The sequence below is a fragment of the Dipodomys ordii genome, unplaced genomic scaffold, assembly GCF_000151885.1.
Source record: "Dipodomys ordii isolate 6190 unplaced genomic scaffold, Dord_2.0 Scaffold1, whole genome shotgun sequence".
Lineage (NCBI taxonomy): Eukaryota > Metazoa > Chordata > Mammalia > Rodentia > Heteromyidae > Dipodomys > Dipodomys ordii.
The window spans coordinates 50,381,004-50,402,048 of record NW_012267217.1 but is presented as its reverse complement, the minus strand read 5'-3'; the positions used below and the strand labels follow the sequence as shown (position 1 = coordinate 50,402,048).

At 42.9% G+C, this 21,045-nt stretch overlaps 1 protein-coding gene across 1 annotated transcript in view; it reads left to right on the top strand.

The window, feature by feature from the left end:
* Positions 1-20,420, top strand: part of March4 (membrane-associated ring finger (C3HC4) 4, E3 ubiquitin protein ligase) — a 94,356-nt gene extending 73,936 nt beyond the window's left edge. Inside the window, exons 3-4 of the mRNA XM_013008787.1 lie at positions 2,834-3,026; positions 20,053-20,420. Coding sequence (XP_012864241.1) covers positions 2,834-3,026; positions 20,053-20,420 — 561 coding nt within the window. The remainder of the gene's footprint in view (positions 1-2,833; positions 3,027-20,052) is intronic.
* The last annotated feature ends 625 nt before the right edge of the window (positions 20,421-21,045 follow it).

Sequence of the window (21,045 nt, the reverse complement as noted above, 5' to 3'; positions counted from 1 at the left end):
GTATCCATGAAGTGTATACTATGCATCCATTAGCCATCTCAGTTACCATCATGGTATCACATACTTATATGTAAGACTTGGTACTATCCAAGGTTTCAAAAATTCATTGAGGGGACTCTTCATATAGATCCTTTTGGTTTAGGGAGAACTATAGTATATTGATAAACTGTGTCTATTAGGTACCTGTTACTGTTCTAAATATTTACATATATTACCTACTTTAATCATGGAATGAAGTGGGTGTTGGTATTATTATTCTCAATTTACAAATTAGACAATAAAGGCATAGGAGGATTTATCAACTTGCCAGAAGCTGCCTGGTTATTTGGTAGTGGAGTAAGGTTGCTGACTACACTAGTAATTTTCACTCTTGGATTCAAGCTCTTAACTTCTACCCCATCACGTCCAGGCAAATTTAGGATGACTTTTGCCGTGTCATGCTTAATCTATATTTTTTGCTGAAACACAGCAAATAACATCCTATTTATAGTACTGGATTGATAATTAACCCACATAATAGTCTAGGAAGTAAGGAGAACCATTTCCTCCCATTGTGACAGAAGAGAAAATTAACAGTCTCCCTGACAATCAACATCCAGGTGACACCCTGCTACCTAGTATAAAGAAGGCAATATCCAGTTTTTACTCTCTACCTTTTATTTTTCCACTCACTAGTGCCCCAGAAAATGAGTTCAGGGGATGGAGAAGTCTCATGATATCAATGTCAGAAACCTACTTAGAACAAGGCCCTGATGTTTCCGGTGTCTGAGAGCAGTAGATTCTGATCCCACGGATGCCTTCTTCTCCCCAGTCTGCTTATGAGATTTCAGAGGGCTCTCATTCTCTGTCCTCTCCTTACAGTGTCTTGTCCCTCACTCTCTGTGAAACTTCACCTGGGACAGACAGGAAGACCATTTTCTTCCCCCATTCCACTTTGTTCCACTTTGTTCATTTTTCACCTCATGGTCAGGATCCCCGTTTAGGTCCCATGGATGGCTTGGGTTGGGCTGTAGAAAGGAAGAGGGCCCAAGTGTGCCTTCACATGTGAGATGCTTGATGTCAGGAAGAGTAGGAGTAGGGTTTGAAGCCCTCCTTCCTGACTGTGGGGCAAGCCGTGGAAAAACGCATTCATTGTACATGATCAGGCCATCCTCTGGAAAGTTCCATCCTTATGTGTAACCCTAAACTGGGGGAACAGTGGAAGATTGTCAAGGCCCAATTCCCTGTAATGGGATGTTATCTGTGTAATTAAAGGTCAAGGCCAATGTCCTACCTTGAGATGGATAAGTCTAGTTTTCCACTGGTTATTGCTCCTTGGAGGGTACTGAACAGTCTTGGCTGAAGCTATGATGTCGGCTCCCCTCCAGGCCTTTGATGGCAGTGAGGGAATCGCTGTTGGCAGGAGGAAGGCATGTGGCTCCCCCCTGCATTCAGGCTGTGATGCTTTGTAGTGGTGTTCCCGGTAAAGCATTATGCAAATCACCATCCACCCAATCAGAAGTTCTGCCCTCTGCCTTCCCAAACCTAATCAGTTCCCTACTTAAAGCTACTCAAAACATCAACATTGATCAAGACATCTTGTATTCATAAACTGTTTTGTTGAATAATTCCTTTGTACAACTACTTAAAGATACTAAAAATATTTTTTAAACAAAAACTATCATGTTTACTCTCAGGACAAAAATCCAAGTATGGTTAACAAAACTGTGTGGTTTCTCTATACTCTTCACGCTTTTCCTGTTGTCCTATTGCACATGTTTTCTCCACTCTGCCCACTCTTCTGGTTCTTTTAGGTTTTTATACTCATCATGTTTTCTTCGGACACAGGGCCTTTATACATGTTCTTGCCTCTGTCTGGGGTACTCTCCACCCTTCTCTCTGCCTGGTAATCTCCTACTTAGCTCAAGTATGGCTTCCTATGTGATGTCAAATGCTTCTGCCACAGGCCCTTACAGTCCCTTTCTCAACTCTGATGGATTACAATTGTAAATCCACAGGGCTGTCTGCTCCATAGGCTGGCTGTCAGTTGTAGCTGTCTGGATTGACCTAGAGCTTTATCTCCAGCATCTCACATAGCAAAACATATTCAATACATCTATATTGAGTGAAATTGTATGAATAAACCCTGCACTGTAATCCAACCCCTGGCTTTTTAAGGTCATTGTTGCCTAGAACATCCATGAAATCATAAAATTCCAGAGCTGAAAGTCACCTATACTCCATCCTCAGACTATTCATCCATCAGTGCTGCTAAAAGTACAGCGCTTGTTTTGTAAAAGAGGAAAAAGGAAAATCAATGTTAATATACATTTCATAAATTAGAAACTGTTTTCCTTATCTCTACATCCTACATCCTCTCCTGGCCTGTTGACTTGGTAGTTTCTAGTATGTACATTAAATGGCAAGGTAGTGTTGTGGTAGGAACAAAATAGACCTGTGTCCTCTTAACACCTATTAGTAAGAAAATAGACTATATTCCTGCTCTGTAAAGAATATTCTGGAGCTCTGCAAAGCCACCCACACTAGCTCTTTGTTTTCTCTTTTTCCTTCCTGTTTCTGTTTGTATCATAAGTAAAAAAAAAAAATGTCTCCTCAGCTATGCCTGCCCCAGAGCCCCTCCTTACGGATAAGTTTTAATCATTCTATGATATAGCTTTCCTCTGCATCAAAAGTATAATGTAAAACTGTAACCAGGTCCATTATATACTACCAGTTGGGAAGCCCTGGCTTAAATCCTGCCTCAGGAAAGTGAGCTGTTGGAAGAAGGAAGAGGGGTGAGAAGGGGGTGAGGGTAACCCAAGCAATAGCTAATCTGCCACTCTTTCCTCCCCAGTGGCAGGCCATCTCTCTGACAGTCATCGAGAAGGTTCAGATTGCGGCCGCCATCTTGGGTTCTCTCTTCCTTATTGCCAGTATTTCTTGGCTCATCTGGTCGACCTTCAGTCCCTCAGCAAAGTGGCAGCGCCAAGACCTCCTCTTCCAGATCTGCTACGGGATGTACGGCTTCATGGACGTGGTATGCATAGGTGGGTTCAAAGACTTGTCCCCATGGGAAGTTTGAAACAACATGCTGGGAATCCCCCAGGATACCTCCCACTGGGAGGCCAAAGCAGAAATGACACCAAATTTGAGACCTGTGAACCCAGGAGGTATCATAGCTTAGATATGAGAGTTGGGAGGGTGAGAATGAGGCAGGACAAAGAAGAAAGATTAGAATCATTCCTAAGCAAATCTGACTTGCCCAGTGGAAGAAGATATGGAGGCCGAGATCTGGGGAAGGCTGGTTGAGGAAGGTCCAGGGTAGCCAACCTGTAATAAGAGACCTATGCATAGTTCACTCCATTTATTTTTTCTAGCACAATGCCATCAAGCAGCCACGGTGATATTTGTCTCTTCATTTTCCCCAGCTGTTAATAAGTCTATTCCAGGGCCTTTTATTTCTGTAGTCTAATGGCTCAAAACTGTGTGTAGGACTTCAGTTCCACACTTAACTCAAGGAGCCAGTCTTGGGAGTAAGAAATAGAATGCCATACCGAAAGACTCTGGATATGTGTTCCTGCTTTATCCTGAGATTTAAAAAAAAATCCTTATTCTTCATAAGATTTTGTTGAAAAGGGTTAGTTTTCAAAAAAAGTTGAAACATTACTTTGGTTCTCCATTTCTTCCCTTATCCCATCCCCAACTCTGTGTTTTTCCTCTTCCACTATGGTTGGTGAAGGGTTGGGTCATTTTTGTTTCAATAAGTCACTGTGGTTGTCAGTTCCAGAGATATGGTTTACACAATGGTCGAGGCAGTGCCCTTGTTTCTCTGAGTGAAAGGAAGCATGCTTGAGCACTGGCCATACTTCCTTACCTGGAACTCCTGGTGTATTCCCTAGGCCACAGTACTAGGATTGTTAAAATAACACAGTTGTCTCTTCTGGACTTGTGTGTGTGTATTACATTAAATATGCTATATTGCTCTGTTTGGCAGGAAAACATTCATTAGCTAGGATTTGGCTAGGATAATGTTGTTATGAATCTCTTTGGGGTCCTTTAATATTAGAAATGAGAAAGACCTGGAGACTTGCATACTGTTGGCAGCAGCCACAGACCAGTGATGCTAGATCTTGTAAATCTATCCAAACCATCCTTCTGCCTCTCTAGGCTAACTAAATCAACGCATCAACCCCAATTTCAAGAGTCTTTTAATGATTGCACCTAGGCAATGAGAGAAACAGCTCAAGTGTGGAGGATTGGAAGAGAGAGGACTGTGAATAGGAAGGATTTGACATTGATGCATTCTAATCTACCTTCCCCTCCCACCAAACTCCCTTCCTATCCCTGCAGAGGCCTGAGTTGCTGATGCCAAAAGCCAGGTGTGTTTCCATATGGAGGAATACAGCAGCTCTGGCTTGGAAGGAGGAACAGTAGAGGGGCTTTCTGTGGAGGCCCCTTCAGCTGTCCTTTACTGTCCTTCAGGCAGGTGGTAGATCAGCTCGGAGGTAGGCTTTTATGAGACTTTCCCATCCGGTGATGCATCAGTTGGCTTTAGGTGCAATAACAAGCAATGCAGCCAGGTACTGGTGCTTCACACCTATAATCCTATCTACTTAAGAAGCTGAGGTCTGAGGCTTGCATTTTGAAGCCAGCTTGGTCAAAAAGTCCATGAGACTCTTATCTCCAATAAACTACTCAGAAAAAGCCAGAAGTGGTGCTGTGGCTCAAGTGGTAAAGTGCTAGCCTTGAGCACAAAGAGACTTGAGGATGTCACACAGGCCCTGAGTTCAAGCCCCAAGACTGGCAAGACACAAGCAAAAAAAAAAAAACCAAACAAACAAGAAACCCTAAATCACAGTCCCTTACACTAAATATCTTTTTCCCATTCATGGATTTGTGATATAGCTGAGGCTGTGCTGAGTTTACCTGGGGTTAGCTAAACTGGGATTAGCTTGTGGCTGTGCAATGTATTCTTATGCTGGTACCCACACTAAAGAAGCAGGGATTACCAGACTACACTTTTCTCCCTCTTTGGGGAGCATGGACAAGAGAGAGCATATACCATTTATTATGGACAGCTCCACAAATGTGAGGACTGAATTGAACACAAAAGAAATCATGGTAGTAAAACTCCCTTGTTTTGCTGCTAAGAGAACTGGGGCTCAGATAATGGAATCTGTTCAAGGTTCTTGGCTGAAATTAGAAAAGAGAGGTTTCCTGACTCACAGTCCAGTGTTCTTCCCATTCAGATAGCAGGAACCCCATAACATCACTTGTAGGAAATTTTCAGGTGCCCAATATGCCCTGTGTATACCAGGGCCCATTAACAGAGGGAACTCTCATGAGCAGGCCATTTCTCCATGCTCTGAGCCGCCCTGCAATATAGCTTTGGCTCCTATGTGTCTCTGATGGCTCTAGAACCAGGATGTCTCTCTGAGCCAGGATCAGTGCCATTCTTGCCCCCCAATGTCCCTTTTCTGGCTCCTTTCCCTCTACTTGTCTTCTCCCTGGCCTGCTCTATCTTTGTCATTCCTTTTCTTCTTATGCACATGTGGCACTTAGTCCTTTAATTTCTGAAAGAAGCAGAATTCATTGGATACTAAAAGTTTTCACATTAGTTTTTCTTTCTTTCCTGCTTTTAGGAAAATAAAATATCCTAGGGTGCAAGCTACACCATAAGCCATTTATCTAACCTTTAAAGAGTTCCGGCTGCTCTATCATTTTATTGGTTATAACTGGAACTAATTCTGCTTCTGAGTATATCCCTGAGGACAAAGATTATTCTTCCCACTTTTCATATCCTGAAACTCTGTACCTGAAGGATGTGTCTTAGGCTGACTCCCAGATCAGTGTTTGCCTTATAGATGCTGTCTACAGGAGAAAATGCTGGGAGACAAAATGAAACAGGAAGTGACATTTGGTCTAGAGAAAGAAGCAGGAGGTGACTGGCAGCAGTGGGAATTCACTGATTCTTGTAGTTATTTTGACGATGGTAATTTTAATGATGGTAGTGATCAGTAGTGATGGATGGTAGTATTAAGGGTGAAATTCAAGTTTCAGTTATTCCTCTTCTGCAGTGTTCTGGAAAAACACATAGCAATGCCCATGTGAGTATAAAACTACCTGCCTTTTAGGGGCTTTTTGGAGGAGAACAAACTAGAGGCTGTAGTGCCCACCTAATGAAATGCAATATCTAGTTTTAATCTCAATGTAGTCAGACTAATTGGGACTACCAGAAAATGCAGTTGGCACCAGAGTCACTGACAGAAGCGGGGAGGGTGGCAAGTTGGGCTTACTCTGAAGGAAAATTCTCATGCACTCCATAACAGTCCAGGGCTCATTTCTTGAATCAGAGCAAAATTGGGAATAACTTCCATGACTCTCCCAGTAATATTGGTTGAAAAAAATATATGCAGTGAAAGAATCCATATTCTTAGACCTAAGCTGTGCAATTTAGCACCTGGATAAAAACATTATCATAAGGAGAAAGGAAACTGACTCTAGCCCTATGTTCACATAAAAGACTTAGTAAGAGAAGAGAAATAAAACCTTCTTCTATGAGTCTCTGGACCTTATTTTTCAGATCTCAGGAACAATTTATCTCTTCCCTAAGACTTCCAAATGGCCACAGATAGTAAAGAATAAGAGTAGATATAAAATGGATAGTTCTGATGAATATATGCATACTCTATTGAAATAGTATGCCAAGGGAGAGTTCATGGAAGTGTGAGAGATTCTGAGGAGAACTCCCCTGGGATATAACAGCAAGAATCCAAGAGGATGAGAATCTGGAGCACAGTTGCTGCTCATGAAGTCATGACAATACTATTCATGGTTATATCTACCTAGCTGGGTTCCAGGGACATCAGTGGCCAATGAGAAGCTTCCAGGAAAAATTACTGTCTCAGAGAACGGCCTTTAGTACTTATCAGAGGATTTTGTCTGAAATGGTTGCCCAGAAGTTCTGGGTTCCCTCTTTGAAGGTAAAACTCAATGTCTCTGAACTTGATTATATCCAAGGGTTATACATTTAGTGACAAAAGCTGCTCCTATATCTGCCTTAGTGTTAATCCCCCAGAACAATAAATGCTACTTTAAAAACTAAATGTAAGTTGTCAAGGACTGGACTCAGAAAGGAGAGAGGGGAGGGAAGAAGGGAGAGGGAGAGAAAAGGCACTGGATATACACACTCAAATAAGCAAGTCACCTCCTTATAAGGATGCTTGATTTCATGGGGTAGGTGGGAGAGGTCGTCACTGATTCTCAGGTAAGAAGAGCTTGGGGCCAGGAAGGTGGCTCAGCACTTGCCTCACATGCATGAGGCCCTGGGTTCGATTCCTCAGCACCACATAAACAGAAAAAGTCAGAAGTGACACTGTGGCTCAAGTGGTAGGGCGCTAGCCTTGAGCTGAAGAGCTGAGGGACAGCGCCCAGGCCCAGAGTTCAAGCCCCACAACTGACAAAAAAAGGGGGGGCTGGAACTGAGGTCTGGATTGGGAGAAGTAAGCACTTGGGGGAGGAGGAAGCAGCCTGAGTTAGAGGGGGTGGGGTCATACCCATTCACTCAGGAGCATTTATTGCCTGCCTATTTTGTTCCTCAAACCAGGAATGATTAACAGAGATGGGTAAGACACAGTCCATTAATCTCAAGGAATTCATAGTGCATACTTGTATCACACACAATGGGGGTCAGTACAAGGCAGAAAGGAAGGTGGAGGAGAGAGGAGAGAAATTGTTTATTTTTTGGGGGGTCTGAGGAGGCTTACTGAAGGAACTCTATCCTTGAGCAAGCTTCACAAGATAAATGAGGGTTTTCCAAAAGAGGGTTTAGAAGAATGCTCCAGGCAGAGGCACTTCTCTAAGGAGAGACACAGATGGAGCGAACAAGGCATGCATAGAAACCTTTGGGAAGGTTCAGGGCAAAGATTTAGGGTTGGGGATGGATAATGAACAATGAGGTACAAAAGCTTGGCAAAACCTTAGAAGATCCCAGGGGTCATGAATCATGTGTTAAGAACTCAGATTCTACTTTGCCAAGGAGGAGGAAACATTGGTAGAAGTCTACATAAGAAAAATTTGGATCTGATGTGCATCTTATACCTAAAATGTGGACCATTTGGGGACATGGGTCAGAGTTGGGCAGAGTAGAGGCAGGAGGAATCTGTTGGGGAATGCTCAGAACCATTTGAGCAGGAAGTAAAGAGATGTAACACTGTGGCAATGGAGACAAAATAAGACATACTAGAGATATGGACTTAATAGAATTGCCAAGATTCCTTCTACCAGAGTAGGAGTCCCAGGGCCCTGACTTGAGTGGGGAATTGAGCACCACATCTGATCACAACAGTGTCAAAGGTAGTGGGTAAAACAAAGGGATCCTAAGGGGTATGCCTTACACCTAAAATCCAGAAGCAAGAGCCAGTTCCCAAGCTGAGAGTTTGCAATAGAGACAAGACACATGAAGGACTATATGGACTGCAGGGAAGAACAGGCAATGCCAGGAAAAATCTGTCAGGGAAGGAAGAAGGATTTTCATAGTGCCTAGCTGGTTCCCTCCTGTGATATTGAGGGTATCAGGCTAGTTCTTACATGTGTCAGTGATTGATGGGAAATGGGGGAGGTGACAAGTGAGGAATGAGATTCTCTAGTGCATGCCCAGGTTTCTACCCACAATTAGATAAAAGTTGATGCAGATTTAGAGGTAAGCAATAAGAGGTGGTTGAGGCGGTTGCTTTTTAATGAGCTAACAGAGGACTGTTCAGAAATGAGACTGCTAAGGACAGAGGCCTGAGGGATGTTAAACACTTAATATCTGTAATCCTAGCTACTCAGGAGGTTGAGATTTGAGGATCATGGTTCAAAGCCAGCTCAGGCAGGAAAATCCATGAGACTCTTGTCTCCAAGAAACAACTCAGAAAAAGCCAGAACTGGTTCTGTGGCTCAAGTGGTAGAGCACTAGCCTTGAGTAAAAGAAGCTCAGGGACAGCACCCATGCCTTGAATTCAAGAACCAGGACCAACTACAAAAAAAAATGGATGAAGATAGCAAATGATAAAAATAGTAGGGAATCCCAGAGTAGCAGAAGTGATGCTAGAATATTCTAGAGTCCATGACCATGTGTTGCTCAATTCTCTTCTAACCCTGTGACCTTGAGTGTCTCTGCTTCTCTTCCATGATCCAGGAAAGGGTCAATAACAGAACCCTAAGAGGGTTGGTGAGCATACTGAGTAAGATGGCATGTGTATGGTAAACAGGTAATCACATAGGGTGCCGAGCTCAAGGGACATTTCTCTTGTTCTGAGGGCTGGATGAAGGGTGGCAACATAGTTCCAATCTGAATCCAGTTACAGCTCAGAGGTAGCCAGAGCCTAACTCCACACCTCACATAATTAAGAGTTTGCTCTTATTTGCGGCAGCACCTTTTCTTGAACATTCTTTGAGACTCAATGGTTTTATCTCACCAAGAAGATCTGATTATGTCTAACAGCCTCATTCCAGCTGCCTCCTCCTCCGTCATCTGTAATGACACTGTTTGCTATGGCCAAGAGGCTGACAGAGCCTCCCTGCAAACAAATGGGGTATTTTCTGCTCCAGTGTGTCAAGTTATTAAGACTTAACAAGAATAAATTAATTAATGGCTCTGGTACCTGAAAGGGTTCCCCACCCCCAACTTCATACATCTAAGACATTGGCCATACAAAAGTGAGTTCTACAAAAATAAGGACCTCCACTTCATCATGTTTGTGTCCTATTCAATGAAAGGAGGAAAAAAAGGAACGTTTCTGGGCTTGCTACCAATACTTTATACCAGTGGAATATGGTAGTCCTCAAAAGTATAGAATCCCCTGTACATCACCTTTATAATAATAATAAAAATTAAGTTCAATATATTTTTAAAACCTAAAAAAATATAGAATCATCTTTTGGGAAAGTTTCTTCTCTGTGTAGTCCCCTGAGATTCTTTCCAATGATGCTGAGTTGCCTGCTCCTTTCTCTCTGTGATAAATGAACAAATAGGCAGGGGATAGAAGCAAGATTGTAAAACATTTCTGAAGTTTAATCTGCATCCACATTAACTTGAAAACATACATGTATTTCACAAAGGTTCTTCCTTTTTTTGCCTCTTCTGGCTTCAAGTGACCCCTGTCAAGCCTGATGATTCTCTGATAAGAAATTTTGTAAATAAGGCAGAGGCAGCTTGATGCATTGGAAGAGAGCAGGAAACCAGGTTGGCCACTAATGACCTCTGTGACCTTCGTCAAGTGACTCTGCTCTCTGTACACGTGGTTTCATCTACACTTGATAACTTTTAGGATCATTCCAAGTCTTGTGTGCTAGGATTTGGAAGTTGCTCTCACTGTGCGATGATGGGTGGGACTCTGATGGTAAGGACTGTAGCTGTTCCCAATAATGCCAGGCCAAAAAACTGAGAGAAGCATTAACTTATATAAATAGACAAGAGGATGTTTAGTCCATGCTCTGTTATCTACATGTGGCTTGTCCAGTAATCTAAACTGTTAACCTGTATTCCACCTCCTATGGCTTCCTATGCATCAGCATCTCTCTCCACATTGAGCCGGTGGATCCTTGGAGGGGGAATGCAACTGATTTAGAAGCATATTTGCTAACACAGTACTGTCTACTTCAAAGAAGACTTGAAAAGAGGCATTTCACTTGTTCTCAGAAGCTCAAAATACATTAGGACCTGTTTTGAGTACTAAATCACTTCAGAAGTGGCATATCTGGTGGCTTTGTGATTAGGGATAGTCCTGATCCAATAAATAAGGTAGATGTTTAAGGAAGTTCATACATTTTGAAGACTGCATGAAACATGGCATTAAGCTATATAAACTGCTCTTAAGTCCTTCCTAGCTACAGGTCTATTTGTTAGGATAAATTCAGCAGACTATATATGATAAATTCCCAACTGTCAGTAGTTGAACCCAGTAGAAATTCCTGAGCAGTACAAGATTCTCCTCCACACAGTGATTCAGTTCTTTCCAGCTAGTAGAAAATCTTAAATGAATAAGGCAATGCCATTTCCCAACCGCCACTTTTCTCTCAAATACCTATTTCTTTTTTGTAAATATAATTTTATTATTATTATTAAGGTACATATGATTTGCCATTTCCTAAGTCAGGTAATTTCCTAACATTTCTTTTTGGACAATACCACCTCTTTCTTTGCTTTCCCTGTTACTCGCCCACAGAAATACCTATTTTGTAAATGCATTCACTACTAGTTATCTGGCCATTCTGGGTACAAAGGGCTAGAAAATAGTATCCTTTCTCAATGGCAATTATATAATTAAGGAAACAGAGTATAGATTTTTGTGAACCATCTCTGAGTAGCCCATCTCTAAAAATGTTCTGAGAGAAGATAGTCTCAAAGGATAAAGTACCTTACTTCTCAAAGGTAATCTTTTGAAGTCCCCAAAGTTTTGACATGTCAGTTTGAAAGAATAACTTTAAAACTTTATAATAATGAATATGAAGTCCAGCCTAGCCATACCTCAGAAACATGAAGATGTCTCCCAGGAAACATGAAGGAGGTGGTGGTACTGCCAATCTTGAATCTCCCAGAGCCATAAAAAATAGCTACTTAAATTTATTTATTTATTATTTATTTCAGGTGAAATCATGTGATATTTATATAAAAATGATGATATAGTAACTAATATTCATTTTTCATTATGTTCTAAGTACTGTGAAAAGTGCCTTATGTATCTTAAGTGCATTATCTTCTACAACTCTTGGTTGCAATTGCTAATGCAATGCCCATTTCCTGATGAGAAAGCCAAAGATGAGAGGTGAAATCACTCAAGGTCTTCCACCCAGAAACCAACATCATCTGACTGCAAAGCCTAAATTTTGTGTTAAAACAAACTAATTAACTATATATATTGCAAAACAAGTCTTAGGGATTCAAATGCAAATTGCATAAACACATATGTGGTTAAAATTTTATCTTGTCAGCCAGGCATCAGTGGCTCATGCCTATATTCCTAGCTATTCAGGAGGTTGAGATCTGAGGATTGTGGTTCAAAGCCAGCTTCGGCAGGAAAGTTTGAGACATTCTTATCTCCAATTAACTAGTAAAAAGCCAGAAATCACATTATGACTCAAAGCAGTAGATCACAAGCCTTGAGCACAAAAACTCAGGGACAGTGCCTAGGTCCTGAGTTCAAGCCCCAGAATTGGCACACAAAAATTTTATCTTCATATATTTATTCACTGTTCAGGGGTACATATGACCACGTGTGCACATTAACTCACATGGAGGAGGAAGCAGTCTTGTCTTGGCCCTGTTCTATTTCAGATGAACCAGCCTAGGGTTTTGAAACACTTGATGAAAAAGCAGTGTGTCCTTGTGCAGCACATTTTTTCCCTCTATAAAATAGAGATCACATTGCTTGCCTCACTGGATTTCTGTGAAAGGGGGCTTATTTGGCAAAGCCTCTTGAGAGTAACAGTGCACAGCAAGCATTCAGTAAAGATTGAGCATTGTCCCATCACCTCCATCGTTACCTCCACACCACTGGCAGCATCTAATGTGGCTGAGGAAGGCCCAGTGTCTTGGCATTCTTCCCAGGGAGTGAGAGCCCTACACACCACAAAGAAGCCTCTACAGAAAAAGACCCAGTGTCTTGCTATATGACTTCACAAACCTACTTTGAGGAATGGATCCTCTGTGATATAAATACAAACTTGGGGTTCTAAAATTTCTTCTATTCAGCCCTGTTGACCTCACTTCACTTCATTTCAAAGCACTTCATGCTCTCTCTAGTTTCCAAGGAAAGGGCCTCTCCCAGGTCAGTGGAAGGTCAATGGTTCTGACTTGGGTGACTTGAAATACTCTGTGAATGGCTTGACGGCCAGAGGACAAAAGCTCTGAAGAAAGTCATCCAAGAGGACACTTTCCCCAAGGCCCAGGCAGAGCATAAAAAGAACAGAAATAGAAGGGAAGGTAGCTTTGAATTCATCTTCATCAAATACTTTTGCCATTTTTTTTGTCTTTGAGTCTTTATTGCTCGAAGCATTAGAGTCAAGCTCAGCCTGCCCAAATAGGGTTCCTGATCTATGTCTCACCCCTTGTCTGAGAAGTCCCCAGAAGCATATCCTGGCCATACTGTGAGAAGCTTGATGTTCCTAAGGAGAATACAAAGCAGGCAGGGGCCAATCTGGTGTCTCCCAGAAGCAATCCTTTGAACCCACCAAAAATAACTGGTTGTGTGTCTTTCTCTCCCACACTTTCCCAATGTGTTCCTTAGTGCAGGTTCCAGAGCTGGGTCTTTAGGGGGAGTGGTGGCAGTTGTCTGAGTGTTTGGTCATGATGGAATACCATGGAAGACAAGGCCCTGCCTTCTAGCTATCTGACAGTGGAGAAGTCTGCAAGGGACTGGGGGTGGGGGTGGGGGTTAATGGGCAGTCAGTAATGAAAACTTGGTGGTGGAGGATAGGTCCTGGAGGGGAGGGCATGTCCCCACTTCAGTACAATCAGTTGATATCTAGAATACTTTTCAGTTCTGGCTTGTTCTTTATTTATAAACAATCACTCAATCTAAGAATTGGGAAGGAGAGCAATTCCATGGAATGGAAGGGCAGGTGCTAGTGGTGGTGATGGGTTTGCAATGAAGAGAGAGGAAGAGGTATGTGTAATCTATGATCTTTCCTATAACACTCTGTAAATGTGGCCTGAGTGTAAAATATGTCCCAGACACAACATGCAGGACTCATCAACTCATCTGATCACACAATGATTCTGTGAGGAAGGAGATATTGGCTCCCACTGTCTCATAAGAAATGGGCCCAGAATGAGCAGGTAACTCATTAAAAGCCAGTAGGATAAGTGGCAGACTAATCTAATGTTCAATACACACTCATGGGCTCCAAAAACCTCATGGGGTCTTTGGGTCTAAGAGAGGAAGTTCACTTCTACTGTTTCTCTGTTTTTAATGACTGTTACATTTGTAATGAGAGCATTTTTTCAACTGTATAGCTTGTGTGTGTGTGTGTGTGTGTGTGTGTGTGTGTGTGTGTGTGCCAGTACTGGGGCATGAACTAAGGGTCTGGGTACTGTCACTTAGCTTTTTTGCTCAAGGCTGGTACTCTACCATTTGAGCCCTACTGCCACTTCTGTATTTTATGTGTGTGGTTAAATTGAAGATAAGAGTCTCTTATATTTGTCTGCCTGAGCTGGCTTTAAAAGCAAGGATCCTCAGATTCCAGCCTGTTGAGTAGCTAGGATTGTAGGCATGAGCCGCCAATGTCCAACTCTTTTTTATAATATTATTAAGGTGTTGTACAGAAGGGTTACTATGTCATGTCAGGTCATGAGTACATTTCTTTTTTGAACAATATCATCTCTTTTAAAAATAAAAATGTAGGGCTGGGCAGGTTGCTCAGTGGTAGAGTATTTGCCTTGCATGCTTGATGCCCTGGGTTCCATTCCTCAGCACCACATAAGCAGAAAAAGCCGGAAATGGCGCTGTGGCTCAAGTGGTAGAGCACTAGCCTTGAGCTGAAGAGCTGAAGGACAGCACCCAGGCCCAGAGTTCAGGCCCCATGACCAGCCAAAAATAAAATAAAATTAAAATTAAAATAAAAAAATTAAATGCAGAGCCTTGTGTGCAGCAGAAGGCAGGGGTAAGAACCAAGCTGTAAGCAGTACTATTCAAGTGTGGCCGAACTACAGGCAACATCAGCATCACCAGGGCCTCTTCAGACACTCAGGCTTCACCCAGACCTACCGAGTCACACTTAGTCAGACTCTCCAGGAGTGGGGCCAGGAATCAGTGTTTTAAGGGGTGCTCTGAAGATTCCATCGCAGGCTGAAATTTGAACTGCACTGCTTTAGAGTTGACAGAAATGTTCATGGCCCCTTAAATCAGACATTAGTAAGAGGTGTGGGCTGTGGAGATGGATATTGGCATAGCTGAGGATGTGTGAAGGTTCTCTACAGACTTCTCAACTTGTGTTGGCCTGCTTTTCTACTCATAGTGAGAGCTAGTGTTCTGGCCCATGCCTGGTATTCATAGAAGGCAACAGCTCACTCTCAGGAAAGTGATTCAATTTCCTCTTAGTGTATGGATATAGCAAGAGTTGATGGCCAAAATGCAGCAAGGATGGACAGGGATGTGTGAGGAGGCTTCTCTGTCCCTGTGGTGTAGGAACTGAAGGAACTGTGCAGGCAGGAACACCCCCTCACCATGCCCACCTTCTCATCCATCCTCCTTGGCTGAGCCACAGACTGCAGGCAGGAGATGGGAGGAGATATGACGACAAAAGAAATGGCTGACAATCTGTGGACCTGTAACTGTGTAAGCAAAAGGGTCTCCAAAAGGCAGAGAGATGTTAAAAAGATGGAGAATTTGTGGGAACTGGATTTCTCACAAATACAGTCCAGGTGGGTACATTGTATGTAGGTTGATATTAGAAAATGTTCAATAGAAAAACCTCAGTAAAAGACTCAGTCAGAATTTACTGGGTTTGATTTTTACCATGAATCTGTTTTTTTTTTTTGGTCAGTCATGGGGCTTGAACTCTGGGCCTGGGCACCATCTCTCAGCTCTTCAGGTCAAGGGTAGCTCTCTATCACTTGAGCCACAGTAACACTTCTGGTTTTCTGGTGGTTAATTGGAGATAAGAGTCTCATGGACTTTCCTACCTGGGCTGGCTTTGAACCATGATCCTTAGATCTCAGCCTTCTGAGAAGCTAGGATTATAGGCATGAGCTGCCGATGCCTGGCTTTTTACCATGAATCTTAATTTCCCATTTTCTTCTCCATCTCTATTCCCTCAGTTAGTAGCCATCTTTCCTCCATATCTAAATTCTGTGCCTTTCTCCATACCCTGCCATTTCCCACCCCGATCCTTCTTTGCCACCTTTTCAACATCACCTGTTCCATCAGATAAACCCACACCCTCTTCCCCATTAAAAAAAAAAATGTTTCCGTCTAAGGAATCAATAAGTAATCTGTAGACTAGGAAGCAGAGGAAGAGCTGAAGGCAGGGGGCTGGGGTGGGGGCTTGCAAATGAGGTAGTTTGTGTTTTTCCAACTTTTGCCAAACAAGCGTTATCTAGAAAAACAGGTGCACCTTCCTCCCCTTCGGCCACCCATCCATTAAAATGGTTTAATTACTTCCTGACACTAGAAAGTTAGGTAATTTAAAGGCAGTATTCAAATGAAAAAATTTAAGCCACCCTCTTCAATCAGAGGAAAATTGTCTGATGAAGAAGCTAATTAAGGATGGAGTACAGTGGCTCTAGCTGGAAAGAGATTGGGGCCTCAAAAACAAAATCCTGTCTCTCTTCCCCAGACCTAGGCTCCTCCTCCTCCATCCCCCAGGCTTCAACACACTCTTGGTGCTGTGTAGCAGCTGAGACTCAGCCAGACCTAGCCCTGTTCACCAGAGGCTAGAGTCTGGAGAAAACACTACAGTAGCATGCAAACAGTCTTGTGGGATATATAGACAGATGAATAGTTTCAGTGCCAATGATTCTTTGGTATATATTCAAGGATTGACAGAAATAACAGGAGGTGGCACATTTGGGAGAAGATGATAATGAGAAGAAACTTCCTCGTCCAGAAGCGATCAGACCAGGTCAGGGGTCCACAGATGGTTCCAGAGACTTGTTTAGCCTCTCCCACTGTAAGGACAACTTGGATATCCAAGCCTTCCCTACCCCAGAGAGATGGTTGCCTTCATCACACCCTGAAGGAGACCAGGAACCACAGAAAGTCTCTCAAAATAAACTCTTAAAGATCTGTAGCAGATCTCAAGTTCTATAATTTTGGGACCTGTAGGGTTACTGGAAGGCAAAGTGGCAGTGGGTGCCTGCTTTTGTCTCCTGCTTTTGTCTTCTGTGTTAGAACAAAAAGAACTTTGAGGTGTTCCCATCCAGTCACTTTGCCTTACAGTGAGGAGTGGGGTGACGAATGGTTTGCTCCTGTGAGCCAGCTCCTTTCCTAGATTCCATAGCTAAAGGATAAGTCCCACACTTCCTCAAGTCCTCAGCCATCCCCCTCACCCTCACAGGCCTGGCCTCTCCACCACCTCACTGTATGGATAATCATCTTGTTCTGTTTTGCTTTCCACCACGTGCTCCGGACCTCACCATCAAACATTAATGCCAATCTTCTCTGTGTTTCATCTTCATTTGATGAAGACATAGTTGTCTTCTGGGGACACTGTTCCCTCATGGCTGTCTCTCATACTGGCTGTTCTTTACACACACACTGTATTCTAAGGGACTTGGAGGTGAAGCCCATGTGCTTCTTGCTCCCAGCATTACTTCCACACAACCTCTCCAACTTCTTCTTTCAAGAGCCCATCCTTTGAAGTGAGTGCCTGGCCCTGTTTTATTGCCTCCTTTCTCCTAGGATACTATGGCTGCTGATAGCCTTCTCAGTTTTCAGTCCTTTCATATGCTGGCTTATATAAACCCTCCTACCCCTCCCACTCCTGTCCTCAGCATCTGTATAGACATCAGTATTCCATCTTCTAGAAGCTATTTTGGGATGTATGGGGTTCATGTTTGTTTTTTTAATGTAGTTGTGCCCCGGCACTTACACAGAAATTTATATTGTTTTGTTACAAATGACTTCCCTTTTAACTTTATGTTATCTGTAAAGGCATTCTATTGATTACTAAGAAACCGTAGTAGCTTATAATATGAATTTCATTTCAAGTCAGGAAAGAGATATTGAAATAAACATGTTATTAAAATTTGGGGGATGGTGGTTGTAAAGGAAATGCAAATAAAGACAACCTTGAGATACCACCTTACCCCAGTCAGAATAGCCCACATCCTCAAGTCAGCCAATGACAAATGCTGGAGGGGATGTGGAGAAAGAGGAACCCTATTGCACTGCTGGTGGGAATGTACACTTATACAACCACTTTGGAAAGCAGTCTGGAGGGTCCTCAGAAAGCTAAATATTGACCTCCCTTATGACCCAGTCATACCACTTCTAGGCATCTATCTTCAACAACAGGAATCAGTATATAAGGACACATGCACCTCCTTGTTTATTGCAGCACTGTTCACAATAGCTAGGATATGGAAACAACCCAGATATCACACCACAGATGAATGGATCCAAAAATTGTGGTATCTATACACAATGGAATATTATGCATCCATTTGAAATGACAAAATAATGGAATTTTCAGGGAAATGGATGGAGCTAGAAGAAATCATGTTGAGTGATGTAAGCCAGGTGCAAAGAGACAAACAGCACATGGTCTCCCTGAAAAGTGGATGTTAAATCCAAAATGTTAGGTGATATGACAAAATTAACAGGACTTAACACAAAGGACTTCCACTCATCTGGTTGAATACTACTAAATAACCCCCATGCTGCTGATCACGTGTATGGTATATATGTGTACACTGGAGGGAAACCAGGAGGATGACACAGAACTAGAGGGAATCAGGGAAAAACATACAACAGCAGGACCCATCAACTGCACTGGACATTAACAAAAATGAACTAAGCAACTCAATGGCAGCAATGGGAGGAAGGGAACAAGTGGGAAAGAGGGAACAGCTGATGCTATGCAAAACAAAAGAAATGTACATATCACTCAATGTGGAAGAAATAACTGTATTGCAAAGCTCATAGAAGTCATAAATGTTATAGACTATGATAGACAATTTGTCCTAAGAAAGTTAGAATGTGTTTGTGACTTTAACTGAGCTTCACTATCCCACAATACTGTGAAATTTGAGAAATTATGTAACCACTTAGTCACAATAAAAAATTTGAAAAAAAATTGGGGGGATGGGTATTTTGTACAACAGTACCATGGATGACTGATGCAGAAAGCCCACCCATCCCTTGGCTTCTCTGTTGCTACAAAGATTTTTTTTCACCAGCCCACCTCATTTCCTATTTAACTAGTTACCCCAATACTCGTCATGATGAATCATACCACTTCCAAAATTTGGCCTTATAACAGCCAGCCCTCAGACCATTATCTCCTGATCTTTATAGTTTATTGTTTCCAGTAATTCTCTAGTCTCATGAAGACTACCTGACAATGACTTTTTCACTCTTCATGTTCTACTATTCCTGTACCGTAATTGCTTCAATTCATTCCTCTTCAGCCTAGGCTCCATGATCCAACGTGATAACCACTCCCTTGCAAACCGTATCTAATTGTCATGTCTGGTTCCTCAGAACAACCTTTTTATCCCACATATGCACCTGAACAGGCAGGTGAAATGTGGATAGAAATCAGTAACTAAACTCACTTAAAATGTATGGCTGCAAATCTGAAGTGGGTACTGAACACAGTCAGATAATCCTACCCCGTCTCCCTCATAAATATGTGCCTGCCTCTCCAGTGTGCATCTTTCCCCTTGAATGTAAACTCTCTTAGGTGAGGCTCTGACTGTCTCAGTCCCTGAAGGATTTCCAATGTTTCGTGCACAGTAAACACACAATTGATATTTATTTGTCCTGTTGCCTAGTATGTCTTATTTCCACTCTACCACTGCCTCTGGCCAGTATAACTGCATGAATGTTCTCCCTCCCAGGGGAGTCTGTATTTCAGTCTCACTAGCTATTTGTGCAGAAAGCAAATTGGTAGAATTTCTGACATCATTCAGCAGGTCTAGAATGACCACAGGGTTTCTTTCATGTTTCCTTTAAAAGCACACGATTCATTCAACATCTGCTAAGTACTGGGTGCCATGGATACATAATACAGAAAGGAAAAGATATTTATACTACTTTCAACTAAAGAATTTAGGTTGTGTCAAGCCAAGACAGAGGTGGGATAGAGTAGGAGAGACAGGAAAAAGCATTGCATACAGGTGTCCAATTCTTTTATGAGTATGGTGTGGTAATCCTTCTACCTTTCCTCTTCTAATAACTTGTTAAAGTCTACTAGAAATCATGTGGCTTAGAGCTGGAAAGTAGATTTGAAAAACACAAATCAAACTAGCAAAACTCTGCTTCCCCAATGCCTCTATTTGTACATGAAGGCAGATAGTGTTTATTTCTTCTGGTAGTGGCCTTGCCTTCTGCTTAGCCTTTGTTTTTCTCCTCTCTGCTGCTTCAGGTCTCATCATCCACGAGGGACCCTCAGTGTACCGCATCTTTAAACGATGGCAGGCTGTCAACCAGCAGTGGAAAGTACTGAACTATGATAAGACAAAAGACCTGGAGGACCAAAAGTCAGGAGGCAGGACAAATCTGCGGACCTCCTCATCTACCCAGGCCAATATCCCCTCCTCAGAAGAGGAGACATCCAGCACCCCTGCCCCACAGGAGGGCCCTGCCCGGGCTGCTGGTCACCCTGCAGGACCTGTGTCCCATCACCACTGTGCTTACACCATTCTGCACATCCTGAGTCACTTGAGACCTCATGAACAGCGGACCCCCCCGGGCGGCAGCCGAGAGCTTGTCATGAGAGTCACGACAGTGTGAAAGGAGACCTGGGAGGAAGGCCAAGACCATGCACAGCACAGGAGAGATGCTGGGCTAGCAGGGCTCCAGGAAGCAGGGTTGGGGAGGCCAGGGCAGACAGTGAGCAGAGAGAGGCGGGCCTTTAGAGAGCCAAGAGCAAGTGAAGCTGGAGGAAGGCTGCCACCTGAAGCACTTTTCTGATTTCTGATTAGTCAGTTCCATTCTCCAATGACAACAGCAAGAAAAATGAACAGAAACTCAGCCACCTTAGGTAGTGCAGATAGAACCTACCCTAATAAAATGACCACCCAGATCCTATCACTGAAAAAACCCGGTAGAGGCTGGAAGGGCAAAGCCTATATGGTGAATGGTACCTGTGCATGCGCAGATGACAGAAAGAAGAGGCAGAAGCCACTGCCACCCAAATGAAGAGAATTTGTTAGCCTGCTTATTTCCACCTTGAGTTATTTTTGTTTCTCCTCTGGTGATGTTTCTGGGAAGTTGGGGGAAGGGCTGCTAGAGGACATACAACAGGCTTTGAGATCTCTGACTTCAAATGACTCAAATGGCTTTAGGGACCCTGGCGTGGGTGGTGCAAGGAGAGGTGGATGTGAACAGCCAGAGGGAGGGGCGTCTCCCCTCCATA